The 26,486-nt window shown below is 33.0% G+C and overlaps 1 protein-coding gene across 1 annotated transcript; it reads right to left on the reverse strand.

Moving 5' to 3' along the window:
- LOC130450997 (uncharacterized) lies at nucleotides 1-26,486 on the reverse strand. The gene is made up of 10 exons (XM_056789771.1): nucleotides 26,235-26,486; nucleotides 16,109-16,189; nucleotides 15,350-15,465; nucleotides 8,252-8,374; nucleotides 7,813-7,996; nucleotides 6,184-6,298; nucleotides 3,500-3,674; nucleotides 2,606-3,105; nucleotides 415-562; nucleotides 1-306 (listed from the first exon to the last, which is right to left on the reverse strand). The coding sequence occupies exons 1-10, from the start codon at nucleotides 26,432-26,434 to the stop codon at nucleotides 137-139; spliced, it is 1,812 nt and encodes a 603-aa protein (XP_056645749.1). The 5' UTR covers nucleotides 26,435-26,486; the 3' UTR covers nucleotides 1-136.

The following is a 26,486-nucleotide window of genomic DNA, read 5'->3' on the forward strand; positions in this document are numbered from 1 at the left end:
TTTATGTTCTCAAATATTTATTAATAATTTTTTAAAAGATTTTGATATTCAAATAATAAAAAATCCATTCAAACAGTAAATAAAAATTTAACAGATTCGATATTTTAGTAATATCGTTGATTAACTTATGAGCGTTTCACTGGAAGTAGTCTTCGATATCAGAATTTTCATATATTTTATCTTCATTGTGACTGCACAACAGATCAGACTTTTCATTTTGATGATGTTCTATGAGTTCAACCAAAGATTGGAAGAAGTGATATGTACACGTTAATGTTCCATCACCAATTCTTTTAAATCCTTTTCCTAAAAAATCCCATTAATTGAATAACATACCGAACACTCTCTGAACTTCTCATGCTGGTAAGTTCACATGTAGTTTCCGCTTGATTTGCTTGATTTAAGAATATTTACCTGAAGGAACAGTATTATTATTGATAATAACACTATGCTTGGACAAAGCACCAATCAATCTTTTCAGCATATCTTCTTGGTTTTCCTTATTAACAGGCTGAATTTTCAAAAAAAATTTCAGTAAATACTCCATCAAAAAACAATCCTCCTGGAAACGATAAAAAACATATTTGATAAAAAGTTTATTTTTAGTTATAATAAATCTAATTAAATTGTAACATATAATCACATATTTAAGGGATGTATTTGAGCTTAGACAACACAACATAAAACACATAATAATGACTAAGGGTGAGATACTTGCTGGACACTTGAGTCAAAATGTCAAACTAAGTAGAATTCAGCTTGGAGTGAGTTTTTCATCTCCATTGTTATTACTCAAGCAATACTTAAAGTTCAAAAGAAAAAGTTTGGTGTCAATGCAACTATTGTGAACTTTCAGCTGATTCCAAACAAAACATGTTCTATAAATAAGTTAGGTATCATCATTCATGTCTTGTAATGTCGTAGACACAATGCAGATTCATGTATTTTATAAGTAGCCTTGGAGTTTTCGAAAAAAAAAAACAGAAAAACATGATCCCGAGAACTTTCTCGCGTTTTGACCAGATAATTGTAGGCAATTTGACAAAATACCAGCATAACGTATCTGGTTATTTTCCGGATGTGAATGAGTCAAAACACAGAAACGCGCTAATTTCACATTTGCACGTCAACATTACCATAACTTCAAAAAAGTACGATTGTCTTAAAGTCCGTTAGGTGTATATTAGTGAAAATATTATGCAAGTAACGAACGATTTAGAAGTAAAACTGCTGTTCAATAAATAATTGCAATAACTTTGCAACAAAAGAAGGAGAAACGATGCAATCAAGAAATCTTAGACTGCTGTTCGTGTTAAGGATGTCATTAAAAGAAGCAATAAACAGTATCATTCCATAAAAAATATGATGTACTGTCGGTTGGTAACATTGAACGTCTAGTATTATGACGCAACACAGTTAATCAACCAATATTTTGACATATTAGTAGTGATACAAATCTACAGGACATAGTGGGCGAAATAAAATGTTATTAGTGCTCAAAAATAGATATTTTGCCTTTGCAATTTTCACTTTATATCGGGAACTTAACCTTCGGTTATATTGAGTGCTACAGGTGATTTGTTTCGGTTTTTCCTTATACTTGAAGCTTCTCACCCCTCATTATTCTACCCCTACCACAATCATTACAGAATAGGGGTCGTTATCCCAACCTCGAGCTCGAGGAGGACTATATGGTCTTCCTGGCCTCCAACCACTAGAAGAACTGCCTTCACTACGACTATAGAGCTTCTATCTGGGCTGTCGCAGTACTTGTTGGTCTGGTCTCTCACACTATTCTGTCAGATATAGCTTAAGAAGTCATTGAGAAACTCAAGCTTCACCACCACGACAAAGCCATGTACTCTCCAGGATCTACCGTACAGTACTAAGGCTAGTTGCATGTATGCTTCTAGAACTTGGGCAATGACTGCTAGAGACGAACTGAGAATAAATTCGTGAGAGAGGAAAGTACTTCGGCGCATGTATATCCCAATCTAAGTCGAAGAAGAATGGCGCATATGTACTAACGGTGATATTTACTGTAAGGAGAGTCCAACCTGGTAGCAGAGATAAAGGGTGCGAGACTAAGATGGCTTGGTCACGTCGAATGGCTGCCCGAAAGGTCCATGAGTCAAACTTGCACACTGACAAAGGCCGGAAGGCCGCAGACTACTAGGACGACCACACATACGTTGACAGAACGACGTAGAATAAGAAATAAAAGACTGAGGGATAAAAGTACAACGTCGAGAAGAATGGAGGATAGTTGTCCGAGTGGCCAAGGTTCTTCAAGTACCGTAGCGCCATTTGGTAAGGTACTTAGTGCCATCTACAAGTCACAATGCGTATTGGAATCATGAAATCATCAATCACTCCCATAATGACTATGGGAGTCATTAACGACCCCTTTGGGCTTTAATGGGTTAAGTTAAATTATAAAAATAATACAATACATTAATCGCATAGAATCTTGTTCACTAGATCTGCTTACGCATAAAAGAGCTAATGTCTTAGCTTGTCTTGACTTAATATCTATCATTAATGGTTCTTCTCTCTTTTCAAGCAAGATATGTAGAGTATAAACTAGATATTAATTGTTGCTTACCAATGAGAACTTTTGGAAACACAATTCAGGTTCTTTATAATTTACAACAATATTCTCAAAATCTTCCATTTTTATTACAGGAATTTTCAGTCCCTCTAACCAATCGAAGAGTAATGCACTTAAAATAGTTAAATCTGTCTCCACACTTAATCTAGCCCATCCTAGCTGGGAAGAATTAATTTGATGTTGATATTCTCTGATTTTTTTTTTAGTGGCATTCTCTAAAGCATCAGTATCGACAATTAACGCATTCACAACAAGGCTTACATCTTGAACAACTATCTCATCTTCTATTTGCTCTTGAGCAAAAGATTTTTGACTTTCTAATTCCTGGAAACATCTGTTTTCGAAAAATAGTTCTTCGCTCATTTCTTCACCATCAAGTGTACTCAATTCTGAGAAAGAATCTGCTATATCACCCATTTCTGATTGGTTAGGGCTAGAAGGGGAAGTAATGTCTCCTATGGGTGATTGTGCAAGCTCACTATTCATAAATACTTCTAAAAAATATAATAAAACGTATAATTGAAGTGTTGAACAAAATTATGTTGTACATAAAAATTTAATCGATGGATTTTGGTACCAAAACTCGTTCTATTTACGTTAATTTGACAAATCCGTTACAAAAAAAATGTCCAGTCTTATTTAATTATTGGTTGTCATAATTGAAGATTTGGAAAAAAATTTACCCTTATAAAGATGATGTTGATCGGTGGTTCATAATATTTTATAGGTTTTTGAATTATTAATTTTTAGATGATCTATGATGAGTTTGGACTATGTTAATTAGTATGGGATAAAAGTAGATATGTATAAACACATGATCAACAGATAAAACCGCATGATACTGAAGTATAAATAAGTATATATCAAAAATTTGTGTATTTTACTTACGATCTGAATTGGTACTAGATAAACTACTCATGCTGTAAGTACTATCATCCCTATTTAGGTTTCCATGTAATTTGGCTGTCAGGAAATCTACTGTATATGGAATATTTGATGGAGAAAATTCATCTACCCAACAGGCGCAGAGTTTAAGTATTCGTTCGCAAATGTAATGAACAATCTAAAACATCAGAGAAACAAGAAATGTACCACGGCAAGAAAATTATAACCTTCTCCTTAATTGTTAAGTGCAATATCAAATATGAGGAGGGTCCCAGAAGTACCTGGCCCAACAAAGAAAACACAAAAATTTTGGAAAAAAAAAATATATTTATATTTCAACGTAATGTCCTTTTAGCTCCATGAACTTCTCTCGGCGATGTTCAATAGCTTCGATACCTTTTTTATAATAAGAATCGTCAAGCTAGTCACAATAGCCATTAACTGCCGATATCACATCTTAATTGTTGGAAAATCTTTGATCACCAAGCCATTTTTTTAAGTTTGGGAACAGAAAATAATCTTGGGGGTTAAATCTGGCGAATAGGGTACATGAGGTAGCAATTCAAACTTTAATTCATTAAGTTTGGCCATTGCATTACCGGATGTGTGAGCTGGTGCATGGTCTTTTTGTTGAAACAACAGTTTCTTTTAACCAAATGCGGCTATATTTTGCTTGATTTTTTCGCTCAGACGTTGCAATAACTTCGCATAATAATCGCCGTTGATAGTTTTTCCTTTCTCAAGATAATCAATGAAAATTATCCCACGTGCTTAGCAAAAAACCGACACCATGACTTTGCCTGAAGATGGAACGATCTTTACCTTCTTTGGAGCCAGTTCTCCCTTTTCGTTCCATTGTTTTGATTGTACAATTGTCAAAATTCGGCTTTATTTCTGTGAAACATTGCCAAACACTCGGTGGAAATATTTTCACGACACTGTTTTTGTTCCATTGTGAGCAAACGCGGCACCTATTTTGCACGCAGCTTTCATATATCTAAATTTTCAGTTAATATGGGATGTACCGCACTTTTTGAAATGCCTACTATGTCTGGTTGCTCGTACACTTTTAGTCGACGATCATCCAGTACCACTTGGTGGATTTTCTTCAACATTTCTGGAGTAGTCACCTCATTTGGTCAACCACTGTGATGATGGTATTCGCAAGTCGTACGGCGTCGTTTAAACTCTGCTACCCAATATTTAATCGTTGATAACGAAAGAGTAGTCTCACCTAGAGTACAATATAGTTGGGCTTGGTTGGGCTAAGGCCTTTCAAATAAAAGTAACCGATGACTAATTTTTCCCATGTTTACAAATTCACTGGAAACGTTCACTATTGATGGCTACCAAACAAATACCAAACAACGTGGCGTCTTCAAACTTGAAACAGATGCTGTATAGATTGTGTACTTTTTAATACCGTGGTATTTTTTAAGAAAATATTGCCATCTCTAGGTCATACCAGGGACCATCCTCGTATATCTTGGAATTGAAAAATCTGATCCCAAAGTATTAGTAAAATATTTCATTCAACTTTTTATAAGATACTTTACTTCGTTCTCTTCTAGCCTCTTTTTTATTTATCCGAGGATAATCAAAGTAGGAATTGGAGCCACCAATTTTAGTCGATTCACTTTAAAACACCTCCGCGAAACTTGAAGAAACAAACACATTAAACAAAACTTCTTGCCAATTATTTCCGATATTACCTATATACAAAACCAATATTTTACTCTTAGCTTCCGACAGATATCGTTACCAGAATGAGATGTAGATGTTTCAGTGGAAGAATAGTGTAAATATTCAATTCAATCTCTAGCTTTTACTACACAAATTTTTGAAAACTTGATAGTATGCATTTGATAATTAATGAATCTTTCCAAATATTATGGTTGTGTTGACCTGTACCAAGACAACATACATAATGAAAAGTTGTTAAAACTGAACATATATAGAACGTCCCTTGATGTAGCTTGGTCGCTCTTTCGACCTCTGGGAAGCCCTCTTTAAGGGAGGATTAGCTCCACTCCACTCACCTTCAGTTTGTTTACTCTCTCTACATTCATGTTTATCCATAGCCATGTGTTACCAGTTTCTTATCTCCCATTCTTTCTACGTCTCCCCTTCAGTCTTCCTTTCCCACCTTGCATCCACTCTACCATCATTCTTATCCCTGATTCTTGCTTTTTTATTATCCCTACCATATTCACTCCCTCCAGAGAAAGTCAACATTTGAAGAAATTATCGATAGAAGCACCAAAGAAATAGAAGAATATTCGAAGAAATAAGTTACCTTCATTTTGTTATTATTATTTGGCTGTATTGGTACGAACTCGTCCAAGATATGGATCGTCCTGTTCAGTTATAATGGAAGTCTAAAATTCGATTGATTTTAATCAAAGCGGCGATTTGTTTTCATTGTTTTTTTATATGATTTATAGGAAGGCCTTTTTTATTTGTATAACAGCGAGAGATCGTTTATAATAAAAAGTTATAGTTAAGTTAGTTAAGTATAATGTAAGTGTTTAAATAAATTAAATAAGTATATGTATAAATTTACCCCAACGTTGAAAAACAGTTTAAATAAATTAAGAAAGAAGAATAACATTACAATATTAAAGTCTGCCAATGGATTTTTTGGAAATAACGGAGAAAAGCTTTTTAATTTCATATTTAATTAATACCTTTGGAATATATTTGAAATTCCTTTCGTCGTATCCATGTAATACCACTCTCTGTCTTCTTAAGAATCTATGGAGAGTAAATTCATTCATATATTTGTCTTTACCTACGAGATTTCTAGAACATACAAAAGAAGCATTGTAATTAATCAAAAATGTTACTCATATAAAATTTTAAATCAAATTTATATAAGATTTACTTGGTAGTATTGAAACTTTTATTGATTGGCACTAATGCCTAAATCACGTTTCAACAAACCATTATACTATAGAGGGTGTCTTATAAATAATATCGGTTTCCAATGTTCACTTTGTTAAATAATCATAAAAAATATGCGATGTATGCCCATCGTATTCTACATTTTTATCCCAGCGTTCGGCAAGCTGCTTGAAACCTTAGTAAAGCCATTCTTTGAGCTTATACGTACTGTATTTTCAACATCTACTTCGAATTCTAAAATTTCCCACGCAAGACTTTCACTATGGATCTGAATAAACAGTAATCTGACAGTACAAGGTCCGGATTAAATGCTGGATATGGTAAGAGCTCAATACCACCAAGTACGTTATTACGTTATTACGTTATTAAGTACGTTATTACGTATAACTTTCGCAGTATGTTATTTAGCATTGTATTATTGTAAGGAAATCCGCTTAACCAAACTGGGATATTTCTACGAAAATGTAATACCTGTCATTTTAAGCCAATCAGATGCCTTAACTTTGACAGGTTGCTATAAAAACAACCTAACTGCAAAGTGATACTTTCCCTGGCTTCACAGCTGTCACATACAAATATCATAATAGTAGAAGAATAAATTATTTTAAATACATTTTTAATTTTATCTGAAATATAAATATGTACAACTTATTTATTGGTGACATAAATTGAAAACTGTTTTTGAAATTCGATTTCTACTTCTTTTTCAGTCAAAGGCGAATAAAATAAGAGGCCCTGGGTTCTCTACCTTTAAAACCGATTCTTTATAGTAATCTGAATTCTTCTTTTGCGTGTTAATTCCCCAATCTTCTAGAATGTTATCGAGCTGTGTTACGGATGTTTCTCCTCCAATTGTGTACTTTATTTTTTCGCAAAATGCCCAAAATTGTGTACACATTGGCCGATATCAGCTGTCTACTATATACTTCGACATTGATAGCTCCACCAGACATATATTTTGGTGATTGTCCTTCGTTTTATCCCTGATTTTCCATATTCGGTTTAGATAAATTGATTTTTTTATCTTGATTTATCTTACAAAATGATCATATTTCAGCTGGGCAAGGAGCCTTTTATCCTACACGGGTGAACGATATTCAAGCGACAACTCTGCACTATTAAAACGATTCAACCAACGATGTGCTGTTTGCTCATTAACTGAGGTTTTCTCCTTCAATTTTATATATTTTCTCTGCTGCCACGTATGCTTTAAACTTCATCCTTTTTATTACAAAAATGAACTGCGTCGTCAATAAACAAAGAGAAGATGATTAAAAGAAACTAAAGCAATTGTACTCTTCTTAGGACTAGAGACTTAATAAGTTAAGTCAAATTTAGTCGTAGGAATTTTCAGATATGAAAAACAATACTATGAGACACACCCTATAATATGTGACAATTCAGTTACTTACTTTATAAAATAAGTTATACTTTTGGGAAGAATAAATTGGGCAAAGTGTCTTACACATATAATTTGACCCCTAGTTTGAACTGAACCAGGTCTCTTGAATCTCACATATCTTATAGCATCGTTAGCTGCAACTCTCAAAGAATATACTAGGTAGCATGCAATGAGGACCCCAGTTCTTCCCAGTCCTGAAAAAACAATAATTAACCAGAAGTATAACTCGTTATTTTTTTATCTTCAATGCGTTAGAAATTGCTCAATTCACAAATGAATTTGTAATCTAACATTAGATTGCAATATTTTTCACATTCTACTTATAAATTATGTTCGATAACGCACCACCATGAAGCGGAACTCAATAATTATAATGAGGGATAAATCGATACATTAGCAAACAATAATCGCCAGTATGTTTAACTTGTTACTGTCGCCATCACACATACCTGCATGACAATGAATAGCGACCCGTCCTTCAGTCAATGCAAAGGCCATAACTTTCACCATATTTAGAAGGCTAGTTATTGTCGCATCTCCATAATCTTTCCACGCAAAATTATAGTAATATACTGAAAAAAAAAACCAAAAATCGTCAATTAGATTCTATGAAATATATAAAATAATTAAAACATTAATTATACTCTCCACCATTGTATCTTCTGTACATGCTTACAAAATAACAGTTTTGTACCAATATCAGATAAAATAATTCATTATGTATTTTGGAAAGCTGTTATTAATAAATTTGATAATAGATGATGATCCAATTCGGGTATAGAGCACAATTGTGTAATGTGTAAAGTAACAAAAAAAAAATTGGAATAATATTTGTAAGCACTTTCTTTAATTGTTTCTATCTTTCTTAATTTTGTAACCTTAACGTGCCCGGCTGGAGACTCTTCCTCAGGAAGTGGTTCTCGGTTAAAATAACAAAATGTTACATCACTCAATAAGTTCTGTGACTGACCATAGAGATATTACAGATAGAGTAGGCATGCTAAAGGCGCCCATACAAGTGGGAGCGTCTGGCCGATAGAAAGAGAGAGAGAATAATTTATGTATTGCTGTCTCTGTCTAATGGCAAATGCGCGTTAATTAGATTTCGTGTACGCACTTTACCGTCGCCCGTTGAATCAGAAACACGCATGCGCAGTACGCAACAAAAGAAAGAGATAGAAATACATAAATGATTCTCTTTCTCTTTTCATTCGCGAGACGCTTTCACTTGTAGGCATGCCTACTCTATGGTAATATCTTTATGTGACTGACACACAGGTGGTGCTGTCATTGTCAAATCCATATGACGTTTATGAAGTACCAGTTTTCAAAAGTCTATGTGTAAAATTTCATTACATTTCGTTTTGTTATTTTCAAAACAATGTATTCAAAAAAATTCCGTGTGTGAATTTATCATTGCTTCTTATTGTAAAAAACTAATATACAAGACTCTATTCCATCGAAAAGAACCATTTGTTATTGGTTTGCTGAATTTAAACGTGGTCGTACAAACACCGAAGATGGTGATGGTTCTGGTCGTCCAATTGAGGTAGTTACTCCAGAAAACATCAAAAAGTCCACAAATTGGTTACTTCTAATCCTAAATTGAAATTGCGTGAGATTGTTGAGGTCGTAAAGATATCATAAGTGAGTGTGTTTACATTTATGCATGAACATTTGACCATGAGAAAGCTTTTTTCAAAGTGGGCGCTGCGTTTAATCACAGTCGATAAAAAACAACAACGTGTTGATGATTCAGAGTAATGTTTGGCCATGTTTACACGTAATAGATATCGATATGTAACAATGAATGAAACATGAATCTATCACTTCAATCCGGAATCAAAACGATTATCATCCGAGTGGACTGCCAACAGTGAACCATGTCCAAAGGCACAACAGTCAGCTGGGAAGGTTATGGATTCAGTATTTTGGGACGCGCATGGAATATTGTTCAACGATTATCTTCAAAAAGAAGAGACAATACATAGAGCTGGTCGATCGTTTAAAAGAAAAAATCAAGAAAAAACGGCCTCATATGTCGAAGAAAAAACTACCATTTCACCAAGAAAATGCACCGATGGTTAAATTTAACGAATTATATTTCGAATTGTTCCCTCATCCACCGTATAGTCCAGATCTGGCCCCCAGTGACTACTTGAGGCAAAAGACAAATCCTTCTACTAGCACGGCATCGAGAAGTTAGAGAAGCGTTGGAATGATTGTATTGCTCTTGATGAAGATTATATTGATGAATAAAATTGATTTTTGCCAGAAAATGTGTTTTCCTTAGTTAGTCACGTGATGAATGAAATACCATTCTACAAATCAATATCAATTGCTGTACACAATAAAAAAAGTTTCAGCTAAGGATAAATTTAAATTGTACACACTGTTTACATTACCACTACACCAATACTCACAATTACACTATCTGACACGAGTTTCGATAACCAAGTTATCGTCTTCAGAGATTGAAAGTAAACTGTGTAATGGTAAGTGTTGGTGTAGTGATAGTGAATGTTACCAACGGTTCAAGATTTTCTAATTTAGTAGTAATAAATTTATTTAAAAAAGTAATGAAATTCGCATTAACTGCAAAATGCAAAATAAAAAACAAAACCTTTATAATAGGAAGAAAGAAGTATTACCTACTGACAGTGAGGTAGAAAATTGTAAAGGCAAATCTTCTTTCTTACACATGCATTATTTGAATTTGCGTTTACTGTATCATAAATATGGATTCTTTGTTCCGCAGATTGTGACATCGTAAATCCAATTTCTTAAATAACAATGTATTCAAAATTAGTCCAATCGTGTGCACCTAATTTAGTTTTCATAAAAATGTAGCTACGGTAAATATTCGACAATTTACAGTTTTTTTTTAAAGAATATGAAATAATCAGGTTACATGTTTAAATCTAATAAATTGTTGCGACTTAAAAAACACCCCATACTTGTAGAAATGCAGTGAACTATATTAACACGCTATTGTCAGAATTCGTCGGCGCGCTGTGTAAATTGTAAGAAAAAAGTCTGGTATAAATTAAAACTGCCCTTTCAAGCATTGATTTTCTTATCAAATGGGTCAACTATACAACTCTAATGTGAAAATATGATAATTGAATGTTCAGATACAAAACAATAAGTAAAAAATTCATATATCCATATGAAAGTAAAATTGGGGATGATTGAAAAAGGTAAATCTTTCATTTCTACGAAAACATTCTTCATTATTGCAATCCAAGGAGATGAAATCTACCGCTACGCTATCAAGTTGTGTTCTTTTTCAGCTTTTTCCTTTCGTGCTTATCCGCCTTTTTAATCAATTTCGTGTTAAAAACTATTCTTCTCTTAAGATATCTTCGTTACATTTTTTCGGTTTTCTCTATGTCTTTAAAACCCAATTTTGTTATGACAACGTCCTCTTTTTAATATTTTCTGTTGTTTTATCACTTACCATTATTGAAATATCTGGTATATACGTAGAAATGCTACTTAAATCAAAACTTTCAGTATCTCGTAAAACAATAATTTTAGTCACGCACTTCATTTCATTGATTTCATTTTATTGAGGAAATGTGTGTCCTGAATGGTCAAGTTTAATACACCCCCACAAAACAATATAATTTAAAGGTCTGAATATAATAGATTTATATTTAATTAATTACAAGTCTCCTTCACATTAACGCGCTTAATTTTTTCTTTGGTCTAGATTTAATTAAAACCAGTCTCTCCCGCTTGATGGTCTAAATCTATGAATATATTTACTTCCTCAAATTGTCGCTAGATTTTTGTTATAATATATTATTATTTAGATTATCTGTAAAACTAATACTTTTATGCCTTTAAATTGAAAACACGTTCCTCATATGTTTCGCTAGATACATTTTTCAAATTCAAGTTAAAATTAAATATTAACAGCGAAAATGTCGAAATTTGCCTCAATATAACTAATTACAATAGAATTGTAACGAAGAGGGCTACACTTGAAATAAATTTATTGAACAATTTACTGTCAATTATTCAACCTTTTCAAGAGATATAACACGTTTTGCAGTAACTGAAAAGACACCCTCTGGCTTATTATTGACCAGATATCATAGCAGACAACTGTCTTGCTTTTAAATATGTGTGATGGATTACGCTACAGGATGTGTAATATATGGTGGCGATTGAGTATAAGGTGGGATTAATTTAGAGGCTCGTCTGGTAGATAGATCACAAAAATACATTACAGATATTTTTAAAAAGCATATTTTGCTATCTGACAGAAGACACATTGGAAGAATTGTGTAGCAATATCATCAGGCAGTGAGAGTCCCTACCAGAGTTTGGCCTGTGAGCAGTACTCAACCCAATAAAAGATATTTGTGATATCGTAGGAAATCTACGACTACTACTACAACCTTATCATCAAAAATATTAAATCAACTGTTTTTGTGATTAGTTGATATTGGGATTATACTGATCAAGATTTTCATCTTGATGACACAATGATTGTTAAGCAGAAATAAATACCAGAGGATGGAATACTTGCTGTTTATCTTCTTGAACTCAGTTCCCGCTTTCCATTATAAGGAACATGACGTGAAATGGAAAATAGTTCAAAGTAATCACGTTATTCTACTAGTTTGCAAATACAAAACTTTTATCAGGAATTAACAACTACTTTTGTCAAACGAAATATTATAAACACTACCGCATTGCATGGCATAGACTTATCTATGGAATTGGCTTTGCCAAACATTTGTTAAATATATCCATATTAATATTTCAATATCCATGTGAATATTTAAATTTAGTAGCGAAACTTTTCATAATTAATGCCGTGTATTAGCCAGTGTATTGAAGAACTGTATAAATTATTGGGAGGATATAAAATATCATTTAGGATTTTACGATGGGCCCCACATAGACCCAGACTTGGGCCAAGTATGTACAACTCTGGCCCTAGCTTGGAAGCCGTTATTGGTCCAGACTTGGTGAGACTTTGGGATGATAACAATGTCCCTTGCTTGGTTTGCAAGACTGGACCAGACCTGGTTATACCTGGATATACCCAAGACTGGTCTGCAACCCTGGGCCAGTCTGGCTGCTTGTAACAATAGATTTTTAATGTATTGTTTATAAAATTATACATGACAAATTTCTATTAATGCACTTTACTAATTAATGTACATAAAATATTAGTTGAATTAAATAATGAATAAAACTATGCATAAAAGAATTTTATTCGTAAAAAATTATTACTTTTAATGTTGAGATATCTATTATGGATAAGACATTAGAACAAAACTTTATATAGTTATTCAAAGTTACTCAGATTTCAACTAGGCTTGGGCCATTATTGGTTTGCCAAGGCTGGGTGTCCCAGCGTTGGCCCAAGCTAAGCTTCGTCGTTCAAGTCTGGGGGCTCCTATATGGGATGTTTAGGAAGCAGGAACGGCAGATAATTCTAAAGGTCCGTGCCAGTCGTCCATAGCTATGCTGATTGCTTGTAAGAATTCTTGTTGTACAAGTTTTGCTTACGGATAATGTCTTGGCCAATAATGAGTAAATTTAACTGGCCGTAAATCACAGTCGTAAATGTGAGACCAATTAAAAGCCCAGTCGGTGGAATCTACCAGATTAGGCTTCAATCCACTAACTTCAAAAGTAGACATAAGACGTAGCTGTTCGTCATGACAAAAAACAGAATGGTCACTATTTCGTGTAAACAGAAGTTGTTTCAAGATCTTCTTGAATGTTTTTAGCTAATGTTGGCTTTATAATAGGAAAATGTTAAATAAATCTCCAGTTTTTGGCTAGTTTTTTCTTGGTTTGGAGCATATGTTCCGATTCTTTGACGTCTTTGTCTTCATGGATTAATACATCATCCTTCTGATAATGATGAAACTTATCAATGCTACCTAGCTGGTAGCAAACACGATAGCTCAATTACTGAGCTAGTCTCCTAACTGGCTTTACATAAACGAGCCTTCGAGGCTATTCTACAGATAATGAAAAAAAAAATCAAATGTTTTTTTTTATTACAAAATTCGCATCAACCGTATACTGGTTTTAGCGATATTTGTTAAATTAAGTTTATGTTCGAGATCTGCCTGATGATGATGATCTTTCTGCGTCAAAAGATGGACCTTCTGCGATTATGTGTTTTATAGTCAATTTGTAATTGCAGTTGCTACATTTTGGTTCAGGTTTAGCATCAAATAAGTAGCTATGGCCGTCGCATATGGCGGAAACGCGTGAGATAAACTTCATCTCTACGATTTTTCGGTAGCACTGACCATGGTTTCACGGAGTCTTTCACTTCATGAAGCTTGTGTGTGGACGTTGACTATTTGTTCTTTCATTTATTGTGCACTTTAAGTTTTAGGGCTGCACTATTTACAGCCTCCTCGTTTCTTTTTATTCCAATAAGTGAGGGGATCCAACAAAACCCTTGTTGTTATCTTTTAAGTATTGAAGCTGCTGCTTGATTTTGATTGCCAAGGAATTTGCGGTGTGAATTTTCTTAAGAGTTTGGATTGAGCTAAAGGAATTTGTGAGTATGAGGTGATTAGGTTCATCTGACGAAGCAGCGATGTGTATAGCTCGATATATTGCATATAATTCAGCAGTGAAAAACTATTTGGAGGTTAGTATAATGATAGCGATACCCGTACCATCTTGAGATTTCGATGCGTCTATGTAAATATGTACAAAGCTCAAAGCTTTTTTATTCATCGATTATTTACTAAAGAATCTTTTGATTAGCGTATGGTTGGTGTGATTTTTGTCGAATGAGTTGAGATGGGTGATGAATTTGATGCTTTTTTATTGTCCATGGTGAAGTATGAGAAAATTCGATAGGAAGGCATTCAGGATGGAAGAAATTTAATTCGCCTAGATTTGGTCTAATTCTAGCATAGATAGGTTTGATGGTTCTAGGTTTATGTGAAAAAAGATTTGGGAATTTCTTGGAGAAGCAGTTTTGGATTTTACTGCATTTGTAAGGCTCAAATATATTCTTCTGTTTCCTAAGGATAGTTTCCCTGATTCGCAGTACAGAATTTCCACTGGTGTTGTTTTGAATGCACCAGTTAACAAACGTAAGACTGAATTGTGAAAGCTGTTGAGTTTTTTTAGAAGCGATTTGTTAGCTGTTGAATGATCCATAGTCTAGTTTTGATCGAATAAGTGTTCGGTACAGATTTAGTAATGTCTGTCGATCTGCACCCCATTCTTTGTTCGTTAAAGTTTTCAATAAGTTTAGTCGTTTGTTGCAAGCTAGGAGAAGATTTCTAATATGATGCTTAGTGTGTGGTCAAAAATTTTATTGAATCGTGTTTTTGTGGTTGAAAAAGTGGAACCAATCACTAATTTTAATTGCTTATTGCTAAATAATAAAAATATTATTTTACGATAAAAAGCAAATTCGAAGATTCAGCTTCAAGAGTCGTAAAAAGACAATACAATAAAGTTAATATTACGAAATAAAGTTAAAACTGATACCAAGTACATTAATTTTGGAATGGAAAGCGGTGAAAATAGATCGTACTTACTATTATGTTCCATAAAAACGTTTGGATCGTAAGAAAACCCTGACGATTCTAACGGTTGTCCACAACTAGCATGTTCCTTTGGAGATTGTAGATTTATGATAGATTTGATTCCTAAACTATGATTAGTAGTTAAAATAAGAATATCAATTGGTAATGTAATAGAATATAATAATAGCCAGGGAGATATTTTTGAGCGATTATATATTTACAAAGCATTATTAAAACCAAATCTATTTATTGATTGATGAATTCCTTTTTATTGTCAGTTAATAATTACTCAGAAAAAACGTATGGCTGTAAGTAATAAAAACTTTCAGTAAATAGGTTCAGATTAGTTCCGGACAATATTATTAGTTAATGAAAGTACATTAATGAGTATATGAACATTAACTGATTTCAATCTCTTTTTAATGGATACGTTCGTGATAGAAACCACCTTTCCACACTTGATGAATGCCAAAGATATCAATAATGATCATCAAATACCTATCTTAGCAGATTGCAGTAAAATACCTCAGGAAATATCAGAAACGCTAATTATTATACAGGATTTTTAAACAACTTTCAAAATAATTTACGATAAATTATACTGCCAATAGATGGGTGACAATTATTTCTAGATATGATTTATTTTGTTTATTTCTGACTCAAATGTAACTAAAACACTTTTTACTGATAATTAAGTGATTAATTATTTTTTAATAAGAACATTTTATAAAAATTGATGTAATAGAAATAGTTAAAAAATCAATGAGATACCTTCTGAACTGCTGAATTATATTTTTCTGAACTATCGCAATAGTGCTAGGTCGAGCCATCGCCAAGATATCGTCTGTTATCCTGCAAAAACATAAGCATTATAGACATCAAATCAAACCAGTGACAATTCAATTAAATAGGATGAAATGGTAGCATTCAAACAATATTGCTATTATGTACAACACATGAAAATATTTATTAATACAAATATCATGTTGTTATCCAGAAACAAGGACCCTCTTATCATTTTTTAACACACATGAAAACTACTCAATTCACTGGATACCAGAAATAGGCTTCGTGTAACTATTGAAAATTAGTGATAGTCCTGATTCGTTGTGCATGGCACTTAAAGGAGCCTCATGAGTGAAAAATGAACGAAAACTATGAAGCAGCACCGACTTCTATAATACTGTCAATCGAAATTAATTTAGATGCAAAAATTAGTTACAAATCGTTACTAGAAAACTTCAATGAAGCAAAAATTACTTGTGTTAAAAATTAAATCAGTAAAGCTTTGACTTTGACCAATAGGTGACACTAGCATCATCTTAGAAGAGATATTATATCCCATAGAGTTCCCTTAGATCTAAATGTCGGTCAAAAGTTTCGAAGATCATTTTCAGTTGTCTTCTGAACTCAACTGATACAATACGATCCATTCTCTGGTTCATTCTTTGACGTATCCTGTATAATAATGCACACTAATGAATGACTCTAATCGAACAAGTTTCAGTGAACCATTGCTTTAAGCTCACAGCACTTCGGTAATGATGGACGATACTTAGATATTCAAGCGGTATATGTTGGTAGAAAAATCAATTTGTACATGCCGACATATATAATCAAATGAAACAAGTGTGTAATTCCTATAATTCGAAAACCTCACATTAAAATAATTTCGCAATTAGTGGGAAAATAAATGATCGAAATAATACGGTATTACTGCATTCAGTTATCAGTCCCCCAGTAATGATATTTCACCTTGCTTTTTTTTCATTCAATAATACTATAATATTTTTGACATTTGACGTATCGGTGATTACATGAAAATTGAATTTAATAAGATTATTACCTAACAAATATACAATGCCACAATTCCATAGGTATGGTATAAATTCTATTTGAGCGTTATTATGTACTATGTCAAAAAAAACCTCCAGCACCCCCTCTGAATTATAAGCACCCTCACAAAGGGGTCTTTTAGCACCTTGTTGGAAAGGTGATTTTAGTCATCTGTTCAGCAATATAAAGTCTTTTTAAATTTGGTACAACCATAAGTGGGAAAATTAATTTTTAAGATATAAAATTTGATTTGATAATGTCTCTATCACAAAACTTAACGTAGAATGAAAATAATAATTACTTTATAATTAAATTAAATGTTCAAAACGACCACCATTCACTTTTTGATAATAGACGATTTTGGAATTCTCGTATAACATTTTATATGACCTCTGGGTCTATTTACTACCAACAAGACGGATCTCCACCGCATTTCACACGAACAGTTGGAAATTATTCAAACGAGGTTTTTCCCAATAGGTGGATTGTAAGACGTGGAACGAGAGAATGGTCGGCTAGATACCACGATTTGACTCCTCTCGATTACTTCTAATGGGGTTATTTAAAATCAAAAGTATATTTAAATAGACCAGACAATATTGCTGATTTAAAAGTTAGGATAACGGAAGAAATTAACAAAATAACCCCTGAGGTCGTACAAAATGTTATACGAGAATTGCAAAATCGCCTCAGTTATTTTCAAAAAGTGAAAGGTGATCATTTTGAACATTTAATTTAATTGTGAAGTACATTAGTTTGTGAAGTTTTGTGTAAGAAACATTATCAAAATTTTACATCTTAAAAATGAATTTTCTTAGTTATGATTGCACCAAATTTAAAAGAAACTGAACAAATGACTAAAATCTTTTTCCAACAAGGTGAAACACGACCTCTTTTCTTATTTAGAATTTTCGAAGGGGTGCTTGTAATTTGAAGGGGGTGTTGGGGGGAGATGATATTTTCATACTGTAAATTATCAATTTAAGAATAAAAATCGACCTGTTTCAGGTTTTTTTACATAGTACATAATAACGCTAAAATTGAATTTATTCCATACATATGGACACGCATTGTTTAGAGAGAGTACATGTCCGGCTGCGAAATTATTTCCAAATGATGTGCAAATACAAAAGTAGCAATTCTGTTATAAGATATTTAAAAACTTCCTAATTATTCAGTTTTAATATATAAATAATTTCTTATTTCTTAAGCCTTTTAATATGTTTCTGTTTCTAAATTGTCTTGATTTTAGGTCTCTTCTGTTATAAAAGTAGTTTTTCTGAAGACAGGTAAAAATTTGACGTTTCGACCTACGGTTTTCATTAAAAAATTTTCTACCCCTCATTTAGTTCTAGCCCTTTTTACTAGCGTCCTGCTCGATCTCCAAGAAAGTTTTCTTTAAGCTCTTCACATTTCTCATTTTTATCGTTAGATCATCTTCGTATTCCAATATTTGGACGTTTTTAGTACGAGTTGTAACCATCAGCTTGCAGTCTTTTATTACTTCGTCTAGGGATATATCAAACTGTGTTGCTGATAGTCCCTCGCCCTGTCTAACTCCACGATTTATATTTTACACTCTGAACAACTCTGAAATTCAGTAATTGGCATACTATAGAGCCCAATACACATGTCAGTAATTTGTATAAAATTGTAAATAAGATGAAATACCTACTGGACTGCCGTATCTACAGAGGGGCCGGACGGGCGATGGCCCAGAGCAGCAAATTTTAGGGGCGGCAAAATTGAAAAATAAGGAAAAGTTTTTTAATTTTGAAGTGAACAATTGATAAATGATAAAATCACTTTGGCAAAGTCAACGTCTTCCGTTTTACGAACCTTTTAAATTGTCTAATTAAAACAAAAACCCACGATGTAAAGGACTGTTCAGTCAGTCAAGAGTGTGCTTGTATAGAGTAAACTGAATTGTGCAATGATAAAGTAGATGCGACTCGGGGCGATGACAATACTGACTACCGGCGAAGCAGGAAGTTGAAGTAGTTTTCCGTGTTGCCGTTCTGTGCACACTATTTTCGTGTTACCACCTGCAGTCCGCTTCTGTAGCTTTGAGTCATTCCCAGGCCGCGCGTTGTCAAGTGTCAAATTGAACAATCATTTTTACTAGTGCAATGAGTGTTGCTTTTTCAGTTCAGCTACATAGAACATAATAGGTAAGTTAATATTCTATTATTATTACATCATAGATTCACGACATTCTGATAGAGACAAATCTGTTTCATCAGTCAACTGACTGCAGAGATAATTTAAAAGCTAAGGCTAAGTCCCATTAATCTCTATCGTTATATTTAGACAATTTGATTAAAATTTAGTTTCTTGGTCATGCAAGAAATTTTACTAGCTTCCAACTTTGCCAACCTTGAAATCATCACACCTCCCCTTCACCTACTCACTAGTCACCCCCTCCCCCCCCAATTACATGGTATTGGGCAGGGCGGCAAATCAGGTCTGGCCCGTAGGCGGTAAATTCGTAAATCCGCCACTGACTGGACTACTTCTTACAATTCCTGTTGATTGTAACAACCCATTTGCTTATTGAAACTTCTTATCATATTGCAGATAAAGTGGGATATTAAAAAAATGTATTACATGAAAACCAGTTACTCTCGTCTGAATTGTGGATAGGGATTTAGCAAAACAAAAATTTAACCTTTCACATACTTTTAAGCACGGACGTGTTTTATTTCCAAGATCCAAGATTTATATTTTTGTAGCATATGATTTTAAATGCAAACGTTTTGTAATGCAAATTTTGGTTTTCCTATTTATAGATATAATGCGGCTAAAATAAGCACCTCATAATTTACATCAATTGAAAACGATATTCAAAAGGCACAAAAGTGGAAAACGAGATATTTATCACTTAGAGCGTGGAATTAATAATTTTATTTCGGACTATGATGTACGATAATATCGCATGAAAATCAAAATATTTAGTACTGCAATTACCTTGAGTTTAAAATATTTCGTTTATAGTTCAATAATTAAATAATAAATTATAGTGAAAGAAGTACTGAACAAAAAGTTCGATGAAAAGACGCACCAAATATCGTGTACGTATTATTACATCCAAATTAAGTTCATTTACCGGTCCTAAATATATATAAGATAAGAATATGTATAAGAATAAATAAAACGAAAAACCTGGCAACAAATTAAAGCTTGCGACTACTGCGTACGAGAATGATTCCATAAGTACCTGGCCTGGCCTATAGATGGCGGTAGCTGCTCGAAAAATACCACTGTACTAGGAAGTACGCCATCTAACAAGCATATATTTTAAGTTTAAAAACGCCACGTTGTTTGGTTTTGTTTGGAAGTCATCAATATTGAAAGTTTCCCATGAATTTGTAAACATCGTTAGCTGATACAATACTTTCATTTGAAAGGCCTTAGCCCAACCAATATAAAAGCTAAACTAGATTCTACTTTAGGTGATGCGGCTCCTTCGTCATCAACAGTAGAATTTTGGGTAGCAGATTACAATAAAATAAAAAATTCGTCGTGAATATGTTTCCATCGGGTGTTTGGCAATGTTTCACAGAAATAAAGCTGAATTTTTAGGCCGTTTCATAACCATGGATGAAACGTGGGTCCATCACTTCAAAATCTAAACTAAAGAATAATCAAAAGAATGGACTGAAAAAGGAGAACCGGCTCCAAAAAAGGCAAAGACCGTTCCATTTGCAGGCAAGCTTATGGCGCTGGTTTATTAGAATGCGAGTGGGATAATTTTCATTGAATATCATGAAAAAAGAAAAACTATCAACTACGAGTATCATGCGAACGTTTAAGCGAAGAAATCAAGCAAAAACGGACGCATTTGGCTAAGAAGAAAGTGCTGTTTCAACAAGACAATGCACCAGCTCAAACATCCGGAAATGCAAGAGCCAAAACTAAAGAATTAAACTTTGAATTGCTACCTCATGTACCATATTCGCCATATTTAGCCCCCTCGGATTATTTTCTGTTTCCAACCTTGAGAAAATAGCTCGGGTGTCAAATATTTTCCAACAATGAAGAGGCTATTGTATATGCTCCTATGTTATAGTTAGGTTTATAACTTTAACGTTCATAGTAAAATCGGTGTATTGAGTTTTTTAGTAAAACAATCGTGTATTTGTATTGTTACTACTGATACTATTCATATCTCTATTTTTGACATTTGAAGCTCATTCCAAACGTTCTGTTCGTGACTTTTTTTCAAAGTTTTTTGTTTTAATAAGCAAATAAAGTAATAAATTAGTCACATACATCACGAACCATCAAGTTTAATAAGTAAAAAGAGGATTTCAGTAACGTTCCAAATAGTAACAAAACTAATTTATGTAAAATCAATAAACTTGTTATGAAAAACTTCCAATTCAAACGAATTTGGATAATTTTGTTTGTATTTCTTTTTTATCGATGTACTACGATGAATATATTTAATGAGATTAATTATTACAAGTGTTTCAGATTATGAAATTGAGAATTGCAGAAGCGAAAAAAAAAATAATCTACAATTTTATACCTAGTAAAAATCGATCATAAATCGTAAATAGAAAAATATGTCCGCACATTTCTAATTTCACTATAAATATTAGATGAAAAATTATTTTTTTCAATCTATTGTTAACTTTCACTACTAATAGTACTTCTAGTAAAAATATTAGACGCATTTGTTAGATTTCAATATATATGTGGCTTTGTTAGATAGAAAGAAAAAGTACTTTACGAGAATGGTCCCAGAAGTATCTGCCCTGACCTAAAGATGACGGTAGTTGCTTGAAAAATTCCACGTCATTAGACGTCAAATATTCCAAGTTTGAAGACGCCACGTTTTTTAGAATTTGTTTGGCAGCCATTAATAGTGAACGTTTTCAGTGAATTTGTAAATTTTGAAAAATTGGTCATCGTTATTTGATACAATACTTTTATTTGTCTTAGTCTAACTAATATAACAGCTGAACTAGATTCTACTCTGGGTAGGACTGCTCCTTCGTTATCAACAGTAAAATATTGGCTAGCAGAGTTTAAACGAGGCCGTACGACTTACGAAGACTAGTGGTCGACCAAATGAGGTAAAGACTCTAGAAACCCACAAAGCGGTACTGGATGATGTTCTTCTTCTTCAACGTATTGTAGGCCTGTAGTTCCAAACTTGTCATCCTTGAGATGTTGATGTCCATGAATCCATCTATCTTTTTGGAGGTCTTCCTAAAGGTCTGGTTTACCGTCTCGTCTAATCTTTGTTAATCTTTCAGTGGTCATTCTGTCCACTTGTTCGTTCCAAGCTCTTCTACGTTTACGTCCTCATCTGACTAGGTCTTCCACCTCACATTCGTGTCTTATGTCTGTGTTTCTCTTTCTCTTTGTGTCTCTTAGTGTGTACCCGCATATGTTTCTGAGTATTTCCATTTCTGTTGTTCGAATGATGTTTAAAGTTCTTTTGTTGTCCGCTCTTGTTTCTATAGCATATGTCAATATGGGACTAACGCATGTTTCGTATATTTTAACTTTTACCCTTTTGTTCACACTGGTATTATTCCAGATAATGTCCCGGAGTGCGCCTGATATTCGGCTGACTTTGTTTGCTTGTCCTTTTACTTCATTTATTCTGTTCTGATCTGCGCTGATTTGTGTATATAGGTAGTCAAATGACATTACCTATTCTATGGTTTCATTTTCTAGGGCGAGTTTGCACCTCATTGGTTCTTTAGAGATGACAAGGGTTTTAGTTTTTGCGGTGGATAGTTGCATGTTAAAGGTTTTAGCTTTTACGTAGAATGAATCTAGGAGCTGCTGTAAGTTGTCTTCGCTCTCTGTCACAATTATTTTTATTACTCCCGTTGTAAGTGAATATCCTCTTGCTGTATTCTTGAGATGATTTATTATTTCGTCCATTACCAGGTTGAACAGTTGCGGGCTTAAGGAGTCTCCTTGTCGGATACCCGTTGGTGTTTGTATTTTCTCTGTCAGGTTTTGATTAACTAATATGTGAGTAGATGTGTTATAGTTTAAATGTCTTATGATGTCTATTATAATTTTCGGAACGAATTTCTTTTTTAGGATGTCTACTACGTCGCTTAGCCTTCCCTTACATTTCAAATGAAATGGTGAGATCTATGAAGCACATATACGCGTGCTTGCTGTATTCTATATCTTTTTCAACTACTTGTTTAATTATGATCTATGGTCTATAGATCTATGATCTATACTATGGTTGATCGATTTCTCCTGAATCCTTGTTGTTCTTCCAATGGATGATCGTCGACTAAAAGTGCGCGAGCTAGCAGATATAGTAGGCATTTCAAAAACTGAAAATTTGGTCATGAGAAAGCTGTGCGCAAGATGCATGTCGCCCCCTTGGATTATTTTTTGTTTCCAAATAGCTCCAAGGTCAGATTGTCCAGCAATGACGAGGTGATACAAGTGTCAAATATATCAGGATCATTTCTTTTCAAGCAAATTGTTTGTTGTTGTTGATACCCCATTTCTAGTTTCTTCGTCATCTTTTTAAATAAAATAAAATAATTCTATTATTGACAAATGTAACAGTCTTGACCCAAACGGGATGCTTTGAAGTAGATTTGGTTTTGATTGTTATCTTAAATACTTGTTTGTTCGAAGAGGAAGAGCAGGAAGAAAACGATAGAACAGATGCCATAGAAAAAAGTGATTAGATGAGGTAGAAAAAGACCTATAGAAAATAAAAGTGCAAAATTGATGAAAGTGGTACAAGAAGGTCAAGAGTAAAAGAGTAAGTGAGAAAAGACTGAAGTTGTGAAAAAACATGTTTTATACTTTTTTATCCATTAGATTTTTTCTCTCCCTAACTGTATCTTAATATTTTTGGTGATAAAATTATTATAGAACACGTTTTCTTCTTCTTCGCGTGCCGTCATCATAATCAATCATTGACTCCCATGTTGGCTATCATAATAGCAGAATAACTGAGCTGTTTATTTTTCGAATCAATTTTTAACCACGAAGTAAAGAAGATCGTTCTTGAGTCCGGTTCATGATCTTTGAATCTATATAGATCCAATCTTTAAAATACGGCGATAAACCAACATCTCAAACGTTTCTAGAAGTTTTAACGGATTAGCGTTCATGCTCTGGGATGTATAAGAGCCTAGGAAAAACGTAATATCGTGCTAACCTCATACGAAGACCAATGGTAAGGTTATGGGTATTCTTGTTCATATCTCCGCGTTAGGATCCTATTTATTGTTTATTGAGTTCCCAGATACGTTAATTTATATACTTAGTTTATTATTACGTTATTAACTGCGATTTCTTCTTCTGGTACATTGTTTTGTTTAGTTAATGACCATATATTCAGTCTTCTTTGTATTAAGCTTCAGTCCGTAGTTCTGATAGGCTGTAGCAAAACGGTTTACGAACCTCTGTAATTCTTCTTTTTATTCGAAATTACGAATGAGACGTTTCTCTTTATAGTCTATGGTAAATTTCTTCTCATTTCACGTTATTTTTTTTTTCAATTATTATTCGTGAATTCGTGAATTGGAGTTTTTACAAATCACAAGATTATAAGAAATACTGTATTGACCCAGTGAGAACGAATATTTTATAATTATATAAAATGAATAAACATTCTAGTTTATATTTTATATCCATTAAAAATTCTTGCCCGGCTAACAATAACGAGATCTTTTTGTTTCACGCAACATTTCAACAGGTTATTTCAGTAAAATGTCGATTAATGAACTTTGAAAGATAACACATCTTAATGAATATTTGATGTAAACATTACATGATATTTTGCTTAATTACCTATCAACCATGACATCCAATGCAATTTTTACTTTATACAGATCTGCGTAAAAAGCATAAATTTTGATTTTTTAGTATGTAGCTAATATTTTAATTAATTAAAAAGAAGAATCTAACAGTTCTTGTAGCCTTCAAGAATATGTTTAAAGGAAACATAAGAACGGCTAAAAATTAATAATTTTCATTAATTTCTTATTTCTTAAACCTTTTAAATATATTTATTCTTCTAAATGTTTTTGATTTTAGGTCTCTTCTGTTTTAAAATTAGTTTCTTCTAATTATTTTTGAAATAAAGAAAAAAATTTCGACGTCGAAAAATTTCGACTTATTCCAGTCTTTTTCAAAATATGATAGTGACACTGACGATGTTTTTTTGATATTTCATGGTTCGTTAATGCAGTTTTATTTTTTTTATCGTATTGATGACCTCTTAGTCTATTTTCTAAATACTGAGATATCTGCCCTATGTAGACAGCGTCTCAGTTAGTACAAGGCACTTGATATATAATCTTACTTCTTTTGTTTTTTGGTGTTTTTGATTTTAATTTAATGAAATATATGGATAATGTATGACTTATACTAATATCATACTTATTGAAATAATTCGATAATTGTTGAGAAAGTCCTTGTACATATGTTTTGATGTTTCATTTCTGTTTTGCTTTGTAATTGATTGTAGTATCTGTTTATCCCTTTATTTCAATGCAATAGCTTTGCATCTAAATTCAGGATCTGATAGTTGAATAGATCTATCAGCTTATTATCACTGATCTTTTTTGTGACATGAATTGAAATTCAAATATCTTGAAGACCAAGTTGGTTTCGTGTACCATTCTGTTCTTATGTTATTGTTAATTTTATATAATGTGACATCAAGAAAATTGATTTTATTATTTTGATCGATTTCGATTGTGAATTGAAGTTTTTTATGATAAGAATTGAATTTTTTATTTATGTTTTCATAAGAACGAAAAAGCTATAAATGATAAAAAAAGACCTAAACAAATTTCTGTTCAATTCAATATTCAATATCATATTTTTAAAAATACTGAAATAAGTCGAAACGTTAATTTTTATCTTTCTTTCAAATATATTAGAAAAAAAAAAAGAATTTTAAAACAGAAGAGACCTAAAATCAAGAACATTTAGAAGAATAAAATTAACAATATTATAAATAAAAGATTCGTCTTTGTGCACATCGATAATTCTCATTGAATTCATGTTTTTGAAATGATGACACTCAAAATATGATGTGAAAACTTACCAATGAGAATAAATTCCCTGTATTGCCAAACTATCTGGTTTCCAATTTTCTGGGTTTTCATATTTGCAATTAATACCTCCACAAAAAACACTGCACTGAATCCCTTGGGGAGTTAACCTCCGAATATGCTCTGAAAGTTTATTGTAATTTGCCCGGACTATTTCGGAGTTAGGAGATTTCAACTCCGCGAATTGATTCATAGTTACGTATGCTTCTTGCACATGGTGACAACTCAATGGTTACTTTAGAAGT

This window comes from Diorhabda sublineata, chromosome X (genome assembly GCF_026230105.1).
Source record: "Diorhabda sublineata isolate icDioSubl1.1 chromosome X, icDioSubl1.1, whole genome shotgun sequence".
NCBI lineage: Eukaryota > Metazoa > Arthropoda > Insecta > Coleoptera > Chrysomelidae > Diorhabda > Diorhabda sublineata.